This window comes from Rhododendron vialii, chromosome 10a (assembly GCF_030253575.1).
Source record: "Rhododendron vialii isolate Sample 1 chromosome 10a, ASM3025357v1".
In the NCBI taxonomy this organism is placed as follows: Eukaryota; Viridiplantae; Streptophyta; class Magnoliopsida; order Ericales; family Ericaceae; genus Rhododendron; species Rhododendron vialii.
The window spans coordinates 71,345-86,131 of NC_080566.1; the positions used below are offsets into that span (position 1 = coordinate 71,345).

The 14,787-nt window shown below is 43.4% G+C and overlaps 1 protein-coding gene across 1 annotated transcript; it reads left to right on the forward strand.

The window, feature by feature from the left end:
- Positions 1–2,002: 2,002 nt before the first annotated feature.
- On the forward strand, positions 2,003–14,776 carry LOC131304451 (uncharacterized). The gene is made up of 2 exons (XM_058331693.1): positions 2,003–2,742; positions 14,104–14,776. The coding sequence occupies exons 1-2, from the start codon at positions 2,003–2,005 to the stop codon at positions 14,774–14,776; spliced, it is 1,413 nt and encodes a 470-aa protein (XP_058187676.1).
- Positions 14,777–14,787: the final 11 nt, after the last annotated feature.

Here is a 14,787-nt window from a genome sequence, read left to right on the forward strand (position 1 = left end):
CGAACCAGGATGGCATCAAGGAATTAAGAAAATTAAAAGAACAAGTGCCTCAAGGTCCTGTTTGGCACAAAGCAGTATCTTACCAGTGCACTCATCCGCAGCAGAAGAACTAATCACCAATGAAACGACAGGTAAATCTTCCAACTTCTGATATACATTGTATTACGCATGTGACTAGAACAGTAAATATATTGACATTATGCAAAACCTAAAATCTTCTTACCTGTTCAGTGCGTCAGGAAAATGCAAAGAAAGTTAACATGGTTTTAGCTCGAGAGTTCTACGCATATCGACTACAGATCAGAAAAAATACAAATGCAATATTATTAGAATCTGCGCGGCTTCTGCAACAGTTCACAGTTGATATGTATGTTAAGATTGAGACTTCAAGGTTAGACTACTTCAGAAATCGACAAGAAGAGATCCGAGCTGATTTATACCAAGGAATCGTTGATAGCATTGCACATGGTGAAGCTGATCCTTCTAAGATTGGCAAACGTATTGTTCTTCCAGGTACTTTTATAGGAGGACCAAGAGACATGCGGAAGCGATACTTGAATGCCATGACTTTAGTAGAAAGGTATGGAAAGCCTGATCTTTTCCTCACAATGACATGTAATCCAATTGGCAAGAAATAAGAGATGAAATGAAACCACATGAAGAGGCTCAGAACAGACCTGATTTGGTCTCTAGAGTTTTCAGAAGCAAACTTGAACATTTGCAGAAAGAAATAGTAAGAAATCAACTCTTTGGTCCAATAGCTGCATATACATTTGTGGTTGAATTTCAAAAAAGAGGGCTGCCGCATGTGCATATGTTGATGATTCTCAAAAAACCATTCAAGCTTGATACAATTTAGAAAATTGATGCATCCATTTCAGCTAAAATACCAGACAAGAAAAAGTATCCACATTTGTATGCAATGGTCCTAAAGCATATGATGCATGGACCATGTGGAGAATTACATCTAACAAGAGCATGTATGGAAAAGGGCAAGTGTAAGAATCATTATCCTAGAAGCTATTCTTCAGAAACTTGTATAGATGCGGATGGTTATCCAATATATAGAAGACATTCAACTGGTGAAGTAGTACAAATTCGTGGTCAAATGCTTGATAACAGATGGGTAGTCCCGTATAATCCATATTTGTTAGCTATGTTTGATTGTCATATTAATATTGAAGTTTGCTCTACTGTTAAAGCAGTCAAATATCTTTACAAATATATATACAAGGGACATGATAAGATCATCTACCGATTAGTAACATCAAAATTCCCTCAAGACATTGATGAGATCCAGTAATTTCAAGCAACAAGATGGATATCACCACCAGAAGCAATATGGCGAATATATCGATTCCCTCTCCATGAAATCCGACCTGCTGTTATCACTTTACAGCTGCACTTGGAAGGTTGCCAGTTGATACCATTAAAGAAGGATACAAGTCTGCATACTATAGTGAATAATGAGTTCATATCAAGAACAATGCTCACACAATTTTTCTGGATGAATGCTCACAATGAAAAAGCAAAGTCTTTACAGTTGCTCTACACAAACTTCCCAGAGCACTTCGTATGGACACCTTCATCAAGAACATGGACAGAGCGAAAACAGCAAGAAGTCATTGGCCGAATTGTGACAGCTAATCCAAGCGAAGGTGAAAGATATTATCTGCGATTATTGCTCACTCACATGGAAAAGTGTATGCAAGAGGCATGCCTATATCGAATGCCATTATCACTAAGACAACTATTCTGCACTATCCTTGTGTATTGTGCTCCAATCAATCCACTAGAGCTATTTTACAAGTTTGAAGATGATATGACAGAAGATTACATCTCCATGCAAAAGTTCACAAGAGATGCTGCACGCCAAGTTCTACTTCAAGCATTAAATGCAGAGCTTGAATCTATGGGCAAAAATCTGCGAGATTTCCAATTATCGCATCTTCTTACTACTGATTCAACCACGAGAGTAATACCAAAAGAAGTACAAGATTAAATGAATCTTTCGCTATCAGAAGATGATCTAAGAAGCCCAGCTCTATTAAATGCAGAACAAGCAATAGCTTATGATGAAATTCTTGAAGCTGTTCTAAATCGAAAAGCCAAAAGCTTCTTTATCGATGGACCTAGAGGTACTGGCAAGACATTTCTTTATCGAGCTTTACTCGCACAAGTTCGTTCACAACATCTAATTGCACTAGCAACAGCCAGCTCTGGTGTTGCAGCATCAATTCTACCCAATGGAAGAACAGCTCATTCTCGATTCAAAATTCCAATAAATGCTAATGGCAAACTCTGCTGTAGCATTTCAAAGCAGTCTGGCTTGGCTACTCTTATTAAACAAGCCATCCTTATCATTTGGGATGAGGCATCAATGGCAAAGAAAGAAACAATTGAAGCTTTGGATTACCTCCTAGGTGATCTTACAGAAAATGATATATTATTTGGAGGAAAAGTTGTCGTCCTAGGAGGTGATTTTAGGCAGGTATTGCCTGTCATACCAAAAGGAACAAAGATTGATTGCATGAATGCAAGCTTAGTCAGATCATACATATGGGAATCACTCATCAAATTCAAACTGAAGGAGAATATGCGTGCAAAGACTGATCCAGCATTCAGTAGATACATTCTCCAAGTTGGAAATGGTTTGGCAGAGGAAAATGAAGCAGGAGAAATCAAATTACCATTATCCTTGATCCTAAAACCAAACACACAAATACCACCTCTAGAACAGCTGTAGGGAGGGATTCCCGAGCAGATACATTTAGTTACCGAACACGTGATGTTTAGGAACACGTGGTAAATACGATTAGACTTATCGTCGGGCAGTATGAAGAACAGCGATATGGAACAATGACATGTGAAGTCCTTGGTCCATGCAATCTGTTCGGCAGAATAAAGGCCAATGACATGACAAGTCACTGGTGTAAACTATCTGTTCGGCAGATAAGAGACATTCTGATTACGTTTGGACCAAGTTGCATGTGAAGTAGATGGTCCAAGCCATCTGTTCGGCCATGGGATGGCCGAATAAAGAAGGAGCTCCAATCGAGAGTAAAAGTAGAGGGGACATTCTGGAAGAGTCCAGAAACAATAGTATTCCGTTTAGGCATAAGATCCCGAGAATATAGGATCCGAGAAAGATACCCAACGAGTATGGGATGTTCGGCTCTTAATGGAAAAGAATCCTAAAAGGACTCTTTTCCATAAACTGATAAAGGAAACGAGAATCCTTGATATCCTGGGTTTCCTATACGAGTTAGGAATTCTGTAGCAACAAGAATGCTTGGGCAACAAGCATACGAAAATCTATAAATATGAGATAAACCTAGAGGCAAAAGGTACGCAATACATTGGATTATTCTTGCTTTCCTACTGATAATTAGGGTTGAGTTTTCTAGTACGTGATACTAACAAAGGCATCGGAGGGCCTTTGCCACGAGAGGCAAAGGTGCACTCACCCCCTGTCTATTTTGCAGATTAGGGTTCAGACGTCGAGCTAGGGTTCCGGTGAAGAGGCACGAATAAGCCGTTGCAATCCAGTTGATCCGAAGCATCAATTATTTTCATCCCCCTACAATTGGCGCCATCTGTGGGAAACGAAAGAATTCCCTTTTGAAATACGACCATGGTGGAAGTAACTTCAGCAACACCGCATGAACCAAAAGATGTGTTAGATGGAGGAAGGGACAAATCACCACCTGGGGCTCCGAGAAAGCCCCAGGGTGGGCACAGGAGGAACACGAGTAAGGACCGCCCCTTTACCGTGCATCATAACTCCAAAAATAGAGGAGATGGAGAGACGGCTTCGAGATCCACGAGAAGGAGTAAATCCCATCAAAGGGATGAATCGATCGCGCACTCCAGGAGTGTGCACCATAGTGACGACGTTCTTGATAAGAAAAGGCAAGAAGTCGAAGAGTATGCTCGTCTGATTAAAAAACGAGAGCATGAGATCAGAGAATTGGAAAGAATTAGGGAGCATCCGGAGGATTCTGGACTGTCTCGAAGAAATTCTAGAGGCAGTAGGTATGCTGTGGTACAATACAGAAAAGCTCCTTCACGAGGAAGAAGGAGCAGAAGTCCTGTTATAGGGCGTCATAAGGCTTCTCCACGAAAAAAGGGGAAGAAAAAGTAGAAGCCGAACACCAGAGAGAAGGACTTTTTCACGAAAAAGGAGGAGCAGAGACCGAAGTTCTACCGCCGAGGAAGAGGATACAAGAAAGCATCATCGAGACAGGTACGAGAGACCTGATGCTGATTGGGTCAAGGCTTTGGCCCACAAGTCAAAGGAGCAAGAGGATGGGACAGTGACTGCACGAGAAGCAGCACGCAAGGCCCTGAGTAACATTGCAGCCTCCCCCTTTACAAAGAGGCTACAAGAAGCAAGGTTGCCGAGCAGAGTGAAGCACGGTGCATTCGTACTTTACGAGACAAATACGGATCCCGTAGCTTACATACAACATTATCAACAGGCCATGTTTATGCATGAGGGGGATGATTCCATCTTGTGCAAGATGTTCCCCTCCAATCTTGGCAAGGTAGCTTTATCCTGGTTTCATAAGTTGGCCCCACGATCCATACGAGGATGGAGGCAGTTAGCAGAGGAATTCACTGCTCGGTTCTTAACGAGCAGAAAGGCCCCAAAGACTTTTGAGAGTCTTTCCACCATGAAGCAGGAGGAGAACGAGCAGATCAGGGATTATGCAAAGAAGTACTGGGAAACTTTCAACGAGATTGAAAGTTGCAGTGAAGAGTATGCAATTGCAACGTTCAAGACTGGCTTGCCTGTTCGGGGAGAGCTACGCCGTTCATTGAATAAACATCCGGTAGCCACATTGGCTAAATTAATGGAACGGATAGAGCAACACGCCAGAATGGAGGATGACATACTCCGTGAGGATGGCAGGACGGTTGCCGAACAGCCGAAGGCACCTGCCAAAAAAATGGATAAGCCAGAGCCCAAGACATACAAAGACAGAAGGGAGTACGGGCAGGCTAAGAAAGAGCCATACAAGGACAAGCAAGCTCCTGACCCCAAGTCTTTCTTCTCTATCACTACGGTTTGGAAGGAGCCAATTTACAGGATTCTTTATCGAATAAAGAATCAGCCATATTTTAAATGGCCCCCAAGTCTAGGCGGAGACAAAGATGCAAAACGTGCTACGAATCAGCACTGCAGTTATCACAAAGATTGGGGCCATATGACTGAGGACTGTGAGATATTCAAGAGGCACCTTGATGATTTGGTCTCTCGGGGCTATCTCAAGGAGTTTATCCAGGAGGACCCTAAAGAAAAAGGGAAGGCTATGGAGCTGGGTTACGAGCAAATCCCTAAAGGCGTCATCCATATGATACATGGATTGGCCACACCTTACACGAGAAGTGAGGTTAGGCTATTTCAAAGGCAAGTTAAGCATGATCAGCACGTGATGCGGTCGGGAAACAAGAGGGGGCGAGAGACTGATGTATGCAAAGAGAGCATGGCATTCAGTGATGATGATTTGGCGGAGGTCCAAATACCCCACAATGATGCATTGGTCGTAACCCTACGAGTTGGGGAATACGACATCGAAAGAATTCTAGTGGACTCGGGGAGTTGTACAGAGATATTGTACTATGATGCATTCAAAAAGATGGGGCTGGCCCAATCAGACTTAGAACAGTCTACAACACCTTTAATTGGGTTCGGTGCAGGAGCAGTATGGCCCCTTGGAAAGGTAACGTTACCTGTTCGGGCCGGATCAGTGGTGTTGAGAACAGACTTTTTGGTGGTCGATGTCCCATCTTCCTATAACGCGATTATAGGGAGGACGTGGTTGCACAAAATGAGAGCAGTCTCCTCGACTTATCACCAGATGGTGAAATTCCCAGGGTCAAATGGGATTGAAGTCCTTAAAGGAAACCAGAAGGTGGCACAGCAATGCTTGATTTCCATCATCAAAACAGCCCCGAAGGTCCACCATGTTCACACATTAGAAGTACCAGATCAACCAACCATCGAGGATGTTGGAAGAAGCCCGGCTGAAAAAGTGGTTGAGGGCCTGGAAAAGATTCAGATCAACGAGATTGATCCTGAAAGATATTTTTTAATTGGAGAATCACTGCCAGCAGATGAAAAGACCGAATCGGTAAAGTTCCTAAAAGACTATATGGATGTTTTTGCATGGGTGCCTGAGGAAATGCCTGGGGTGGATGCAGATGTGATCTGTCACCATTTAAACATTGATCCTCTGCATAAGCCGATCATTCAGAAGAAACGAAGGGCAGCCGTACAGCATGTAGATGCTGTGATTGAAGAGGTCGATCGTTTATTGGAGGCCAAGGCAATACGTGAAGTCTATTACCCATAGTGGTTATCCAACACTGTTGTGGTAAAGAAGAAGAATGGAAAGTGGCGTGTCTGCGTGGGCTTCACAGACCTGAACAAAGCATGTCCTAAGGACAGTTTTCCTTTGCCTAGGATTGACCAATTGGTTGATGCAACCTCTGGTTACGAGCGAATGAGTTTTCTCGATGCATATCGAGGATATCATCAGATTGCTATGTTTGAACCTGATCAAGAGAAGACTTCGTTCATCACACCTCGAGAATTATACTGCTACAATGTCATGCCGTTTGGGCTGAAAAATGCTGGGGCCACATACCAAAGACTTGCAACCATCATGTTCAAAAAGCTCATTGGGAAGACTTTGGAAGTTTACATAGATGATATGGTGGTAAAAAGTCAAGAAAAAGGAGGGCATATTACTGATTTAAAAGAAGTCTTTGAAATTTTGAGGAAATACAAGTTGAAACTCAACGCCTTGAAGTGTGCGTTTGGAGTTGGTTCAGGAAAGTTCCTGGGCCATTTGGTAACTATGAGGGGGATAGAGGCAAATCCCGAGCAGATCGATGCTTTGCAGAGATTACAGAGTCCCAAAACTACCAAGGAAGTCCAAAGGCTGACTGGGATGGCAGCAGCACTAAACAGATTCATCAGCAGGTCGAGTGACAAATGCAGACCCTTTTTTCAGCTACTGAAAAAGAGGGAGGGATTTGAATGGGGAGCAGAATGTGAGCAAGCTTTCCAGGACCTGAAGAAGTACCTGGCCGAGCCCCCACTGTTGTCAACTCCACAGCCAGGTGAGTCTTTAATTCTGTACTTAGCTGTTTTCGAGCACGCAGTGAGTGCAGTCTTGTTGAGGGATTTGGGGATCGAGCAAATCCCCATTTATTATGTTAGCAAGACATTGTTGGATGCAGAGATGAGATATCTGCCTTGAGAAAAACTTGTCCTGGCACTTAAGACAGCAACCAGGAAATTGCCACACTACTTCCAAAGCCATAAGGTTATGGTTTATACTGAGTATCTATTAAAATCACTGCTTCGAAAGGCAGATTTCTCGGGAAGGATCTCGACGTGGTCCGTGGAGTTAAGTCAGTATGATCTCGATTATCAGCCACGCACAACAATTAAAGGCCAGGTTTTGGCTGATTTTGTGGCAGAGTTTTCTCCCACTGTTGCTCCCTTGCCTCCTACGAGAAAGGAACAGGCAGCTAAGACATCATCCTTGAAGGATCAACCCGTAGCCGAACAGGATCCCAAAGAATGGAAGTTATTCGTTGATGGATCAGCGTGTAATACTGGTTCTGGAATTGGAGTTGTCCTCTTTCCTCCTCAAGGAGTTCTGATTGAACTCTCTGTTCGGCTTGGATTCAGTGCATCGAATAATGTGGCTGAATATGAAGCACTCTTGGCAGGATTGAGAAGTGCGAAGACCCTTAAAGCAGAACGGGTCAGGGTGTATTGTGATTCCCAGCTTGTTGTGAATCAACTGTCCGGCGAGTACGAGACTCGGAATGAAAAGATGGTAGCCTACGTGCAAGCAGCAAAAGACCTGCTTGATACCTTCGAGAGGGTATATATTGAGCAAATAAGTTCTGGACAGAATACTCATGCAGATTCTTTAGCATGGTTGGCTGCAGCAGTACCAACAGAGTTCAAAAGAAGGGTGGCAGTAGAATACCTAAATGAGCCGAGCATTGGGAGGAATGTAGACTTGGTCTTGGACGTGAACCAAGGACCAAGTTGGATGGACCCAATAATGGAGTTCTTACGAGACGAGATACTCCCTTCTGATAAAAAGGAGGCCCACAAGATAAGAGTCAAATCTGCTAGGTTTTGGCTGTCCCCAGATGGTAAGTTGTATAGGAAATCCTTTACAGGTCCCTATTTGCCATGCGTACATCCTGAGATGGTACAGAAGTTCCTTCATGAGATCCACGAGGGAACATGTGGGAGCCATGCTGGAGGGAGATCCATTGCCCACCGAGCAATTACTCAAGGCTACTGGTGGCCACACATGCAAGAAGATGCAAAGGTTTATGTAAAGATTTGTGAGAAGTGCCAAAAATTCTCACCAATGATTCGAACACCTGCCGAGGATCTGGTGCCTTTGACGAGTCCCTGGCCTTTTGCCCAATGGGGAATGGATATCGTGGGTCCATTGCATAAAGCAACTGGGAATCGAAAATTCTTGGTTGTAGCAACTGATTATTTTACGAAGTGGATTGAGGCAGAACCATTGGCCAAAATCACTGAACCTATGATAGAAAGGTTCGTATGGAAAAGCATCATCACTCGCTTTGGGGTCCCTTATTCATTGATTACAGACAATGGGTTCCAATTTCAGAAGAAATTCAAGGCTTTTTGTGCCCAGTATGGAATACGAAATTATTACTCCACTCCGGCCTACCCTCAGAGTAATGGGCAAGCAGAGGCATCCAATAAAACTATCCTAGATGGGATAAAGAAGAGGCTGGACAAAGCAAAGGGAAAATGGCCTGATGAGTTACCGATAGTTTTGTGGGCTCACCGAACAACGCCCAGGAGGTCTACGGGAGAGACCCCCTATTCGTTGGCATTTGGAACAGAGGCTGTCATACCTCTGGAAGTAGGTCTGCCGACCAACAGGACAGCTTTGGTTGAAAATGGAGGCAATGACAGGGCCCTTGAAATCGAGCTTGATCTTGCAGAGGAGAAGAGAGAAAAGGCCTTGGTACATCTTGCTTCTTACCAAGAACAGCTGATGAAAAGCTACAACAAACATGTTCATCCTAGAGAATTTGGTGTTGGGGACCTTGTGCTACGAAAAGTGCTCGGCAACACCAAGGTGACAAATGAAGGCAAGCTGGGAGCCAACTGGGAAGGCCCGTATAGAGTAACTGAGATTGTGGGCATAGGAGCCTATAGATTGGCAGATCTGGATGGTGATCCAATTCCGAGGCCTTGGAATGTTCATAATTTACGAAAGTTCTTTGTTTAGAAGTATTAAATTATGTTTTGGATTTACACTACGTGATTGTGTGGGAATTACGAATATAATTCCTTTGTTCTAGTTTTGATTTTTTTTAAAGGGTACGAGTAACGCCCTCTTGCGTTTTACAGATTATGAATAAAATCACTTCTTTCGAATAACTGTTGTGGTATTTAAATACGAACTACAAGTTTGGTTCTCCTTATTCGTATTGGGGAGCAGGGTATACCTTTTGAGTATGTGAAACTTAAAAGTTTTATACATTTTTAAGTACGTGGCACTTAACGAATACAAGTACGAAACACTTGTATAGAATCCCAAGTATGTGAAACCTGGGTATACATTTGAATGCAAGTATGAAAACACTTGTATGTATTTTCTTAAAGTACGTGATACTTAGCAAGTATGAAAATACTTGTGTGTTTTCTTTTAAAAAATACAAGTACGAAATACTTGTATGGACGTTCAAAGTACGAGATACTTATATGGTATTTTAAGTACGTGATACTTGAGAACCTATATTGGCTTGACTTAAATGTAAGCCACATTTAGTTTAAGTACGTGAAACTTATGTTTCTAAGTATGTGAAAATTGCTGAAAACCTTTTATGATCAAGTGTTTGTATGACAACACATGAAAGATTTTCAAAACTTTAAGTACGTGAAACTTAAACAAAAGTACGTGATACTTAGGCGTTTTTATGTGAGTACGTAATACTTAAACGAGTAGTTCTAAGTACGTGATACTTATAGGTTTTTGTATACACAGTACGAGACACTGGGAAACAAATGTTTCTAAGTACGTGAAACTTAGATTCAGTACAAAGAGGTCATGCTTATAAGATCTGTAGGATCTGCTAGAGTACGAAATACTTATGCAAACAACAAGTACGAAGTACTTACGATTAAAACTATTTGCATCCGAACCAAATGCAAACAAAAACATAAAGTTATGCCACGAAGGGCCGAATACCTATGTTAAACAAAGTATTTGATTATACTGATGCCTCGCAGGGCCAACATATGCTTATGGTCAAGCAGGACCAGCAACAGTTTATATACTTACCAGCTTAGTCCACATTCTGGACCTCAGGAGTGCTAGTGTTGATCTCAGTATCAGCACCATCTTCAACTACATTCTCTTCCAAGTTAATGGGCTCAATAGGTACATCCCGAGCAGGAGCTTCAGTAGGGTCCACATCCGTGGGGATATCTTCCTCAGCATTGGCAAATTCTTCAATTTGCCGTTCAAAGTCTTCCTCTGGATGTCCTGCTGGCTCTGGAATGTCTTCGATGTTCTGAACACGGGTGCTAGGCAGCTCGTTGTCAACCCAGAAGGGTGAATCCTTAGCAACCCCTAGTTTTGTCAGACAGGTTTCCCAGCTGGCAATCCAGACCTGGTCCTGTATAGCTGGCATCTGTTCCACGTAACTCGCAGTTGTGGCATCATAGCCCTTCTGGTAGCCGTCTTCATATGATGCTTTCTTGGTGCTGTCAATCTCAGATAAGGCCTGGTTTAGGCTCTCTTCGGCAATTTGCAGCTTGCCCTTAGCACCATTAAAATCCGCCTTGGCTTTGTCTCTTTCTCTTTCAAGACGAGCAACTGTCCGAAGAAGTCGAGTGTTGTCATTTAGCAATCTGATTTGTTCGGCCTCAGCTTCTTGGTACTTTTGCCCCAGGGTTACCATTTTTTGAATGAACTGGCAACAACACCGAGTGGTAAGTTACAAATGTAGCAGTATATGATATGTGGTATACGAAATATACATTAAGACTTATATGAAAAGATTGAGTCACATTACCTTAATTCCACTGACGAGACCAGTGGATACGAGCCGATCAGGTGCAGATGCATTTTCTTTTTGCATATCTACTGGGAGCAGCAATCCTTGAGCTAAGGCAAGTGCGGTTTCAGATGAACCAGCACTATCCCCGACGTGAACGGGACGGTCCCCCCTAGTGAAAGGAGGAGTCCACGTCTGAGGGAGGACTTGAGTGGTTGGTGAGATGGGATGATGAGTTTCGGTATCTACTTGTGTGGTAGTACCATCTTGATTATCTACCATTGGGCGTTTGTCTCTATGAAGGTCAGCCGCCTCTGTAGTGGCGTCCACTTCTCGAGGAGAAGATGATGACCGTGCGAACCCCCCCTATTACGACGAGATCATGGGGGAGGGGCCCCAGTTGAGGCCACCCGCCCAGTCCCACGTCCCCGAGAAGAGACGGTGACGAGGGAGCTGAGATTTAGGGGTTGGCGTGTCATAATGCTTGAGATAGGAGGAGATGGAGAATAACCTGAGGACGAGGAGTGGCTAGTCACACAGATCGGATCTGGCTGTTCGGGTAATGAAAGAGAGGAGGCCTGACTTCGTGAGGATCTTCGAACTCTCACTCGTGGTAATGGAATTCCTTCAGAGATTGGGATTTCACCCAGTTGACCAGCTACAGTTACTCCTGCGTTAGCTCTTGTGCTCCTAGGCGGAGGAGCAATTGATGTAGAGGCAGCACTGGTGCTAGGATGAGCAAGCCGCCTGTCGATGACACCTCTGTACGCAGGATCGTATCCCAGCAGCACGTCAGCGTCACGACCCCGACCAGCTGTTCGGGTACCAGGCACGCCTTTATATTTTAGGACTTTGTTAATGTCCTCTGTTCGGATGTTGCTTGGTGTGCGTCTGGGACGATGATTAACGTTTTCAACTGCAAAATTCAAATCAACAAAACAAATTTAGTACATGGAAAGGCTACGAGAAAGCAGTAAATGAAGAATTGTAAAAGGGTAAAATCAAAAGCATACGTGGATAGCCCCATATGTGGGGGCAATGGAGCCCCAGCACTTGGCCATCTTCCCCTAAAGGCTCGAATGCTCCAATCACATAGAGGAAGTCGATCTCGTGGTCACGAGCAGAATCTGGCAGATTGAGCACGAAGCGCTTCTCTGCTCTCCTAACTTTGAAGTAGTAAGTATTGTACTCAGGGTTTAGTACTATACTATACCACCATTGGATGTCCCAGATTCCTAAATTGGTCTCTAGAATCCCATTTAGGGCTATAGTCCCCATTATCAATCTGAAGACGTTCGTAGAAACTTGCATGGGTGTAAGACGGTACCGCTTAAAATCTGGCGAAGTAATGGATGAAGGGGGAAACGGACCCCGCCTTCGACAATGGACACGATTGGGATACACATTCTATCCCACGATCCAGCGTCCCTATCCGCTCCTAATGGGGCGAGTTCAAGCCCTACGTTTTCAGGAATATTGTATTTTTCTCTAAATGCCGCCATGGCAGCAGGGGTATCACAAAGCTTCCTAAACTTACTGGGTCTAGGAGGGTTGTCATCGGCCATGAGTATATTCAGAAAAGATGGAAATGGGTACGAATTGAAACCCTAGAAACGATCCACAAAATCTGAGAAAGAGATCTCAGATGGAAACCTAAGAAGAAGAAAGGGATTGAGAGCGAGAATCTTACGAGAATATTGTGACGATTCCCTGGAGTGCAATCGAGTTTGCAGACGGCGGCAATGGCGGAAAGCTTTTAAGAGAAAAACTGAACGTTTGAATGTTTTGGATGAAAAACCAAAAAGAGCCCTTTCAGGGGTTTAAGGGTGAGAGACGGAGACGAAACGTCTCCTCTCACGCCGTTACAGGTAAAAGTAACGGAAAGCAGAAACCGTTCTGACGCCGTTTCATAGAACGTCAGTTCGAAATTAATGCTAGGCATACGAAAACGTGCCACGTGGAGTCGTTTACCCCGAAATGGTATAAAGACAAAGGCGCCAAAAAGCATCAATGAAATATTGAAATTATGACTGCACGGGATCAAAAGGGTTTGGTCTAGATAGAATTCTGTTTCTAAGCATCATATATTGCCCCCGAACAGTGGTAAATACATGAAGCTGGGGAGCAATTGTAGGGAGGTATTCCCGAGCAGATACATTTAGTTACCGAACACGTGATGTTTAGGAACACGTGGTAAATACGATTAGACTTATCGTCGGGCAGTATGAAGAACAGCGATATGGAACAATGACATGTGAAGTCCTTGGTCCATGCAATCTGTTCAGCAGAATAAAGGCCAATGACATGACAAGTCACTGGTGTAAACTATCTGTTCGGCAGATAAGAGACATTCTGATTACGTTTGGACCAAGTTGCATGTGAAGTAGATGGTCCAAGCCGTCTGTTCGGCCATGGGACGGCCGAACAAAGAAGGAACTCCAATCGAGAGTAAGAGTAGAGGGGACATTCTGGAAGAGTCCAGAAACAATAGTATTCCGTTTAGGCATAAGATCCCGAGAATATAGGATCCAAGAAAGATACCCAACGAGTATGGGATGTTCGGCTCTTAATGGAAAAGAATCCTAAAAGGACTCTTTTCCATAAACTGATAAAGGAAACGAGAATCCTTGATATCCTGGGTTTCCTATACGAGTTAGGAATTCTGTAGCAACAAGAATGCTTGGGCAACAAGCATACGAAAATCTATAAATATGAGATAAACCTAGAGGCAAAAGGTACGCAATACATTGGATTATTCTTGCTTTCCTACTGATAATTAGGGTTGAGTTTTCTAGTACGTGATACTAACAAAGGCATCGGAGGGCCTTTGCCACGAGAGGCAAAGGTGCACTCACCCCCTGTCTATTTTGCAGATTAGGGTTCAGACGTCGAGCTAGGGTTCCGGTGAAGAGGCACGAATAAGCCGTTGCAATCCAGTTGATCCGAAGCATCAATTGTTTTCATCCCCCTACAACAGCTAATCCAATTTGTCTTCCCTTCCTTTGATCTTCATAGATTAGATCCACTTTCTTTAACCAACTCTGCCATCCTCACACCTAAGAACCAAGCAGTCGATGAAATCAATGAGCTCATGATTGGAAAATTCCCAGGGAAAGAGCATACATACTTAAGTTTTGATGAGACATCTGATCCAACTCAACAAGGCCTCTACATCGATTTCCTAAATTCTGTAACACCTCAAGGAATGCCATCTCATCGTTTAAATCTCAAAAAGAACAGTCCAATTCTTCTCCTTAGAAACATAAATCCATCCCAAGGATTATGTAATGGCACGAGATTGATATGCAAAGAATTTAGGAAGCATTTGATCATTGCTCAAATAGCTGTAGGCGAAAGAAAAGGAGCTACAGTTTTCATTCCAAGAATCCCTCTACAGCCAAATGATCCCCAACATTACCCAGTGCAGTTCACACGTCGTCAATTTCCTATCAGAACATGTTTCGCCATGACAATAAACAAAGCCCAGGGTCAGACTTTAGCTATCGTTGGCATTTATCTCCCTGAACCAGTCTTCGCACATGGTCAACTGTATGTCGCTTTGTCACGAGCAACAATAGCAACCAAGATACGAGTGCATCTCAACCAATCAGAAAATCCCATGTTATCGTCCTACTGCACTAAGAATATCGTATACAAAGAGCTGCTGGAAGAAGCTAACTGTTCATAGTTTAGCCAAAT

Coding starts and splice junctions, on each gene's coding strand:
- LOC131304451 (XM_058331693.1), top strand. CDS start 2,003: ATGAATCTTTCGCTATCAGAAGATGATCTAAGAAGCCCAGCTCTATTA. Junction 2,743..14,103: donor ATACCACCTCTAGAACAGCT/GTAGGGAGGGAT, acceptor TGATCTTCATAG/ATTAGATCCACTTTCTTTAA.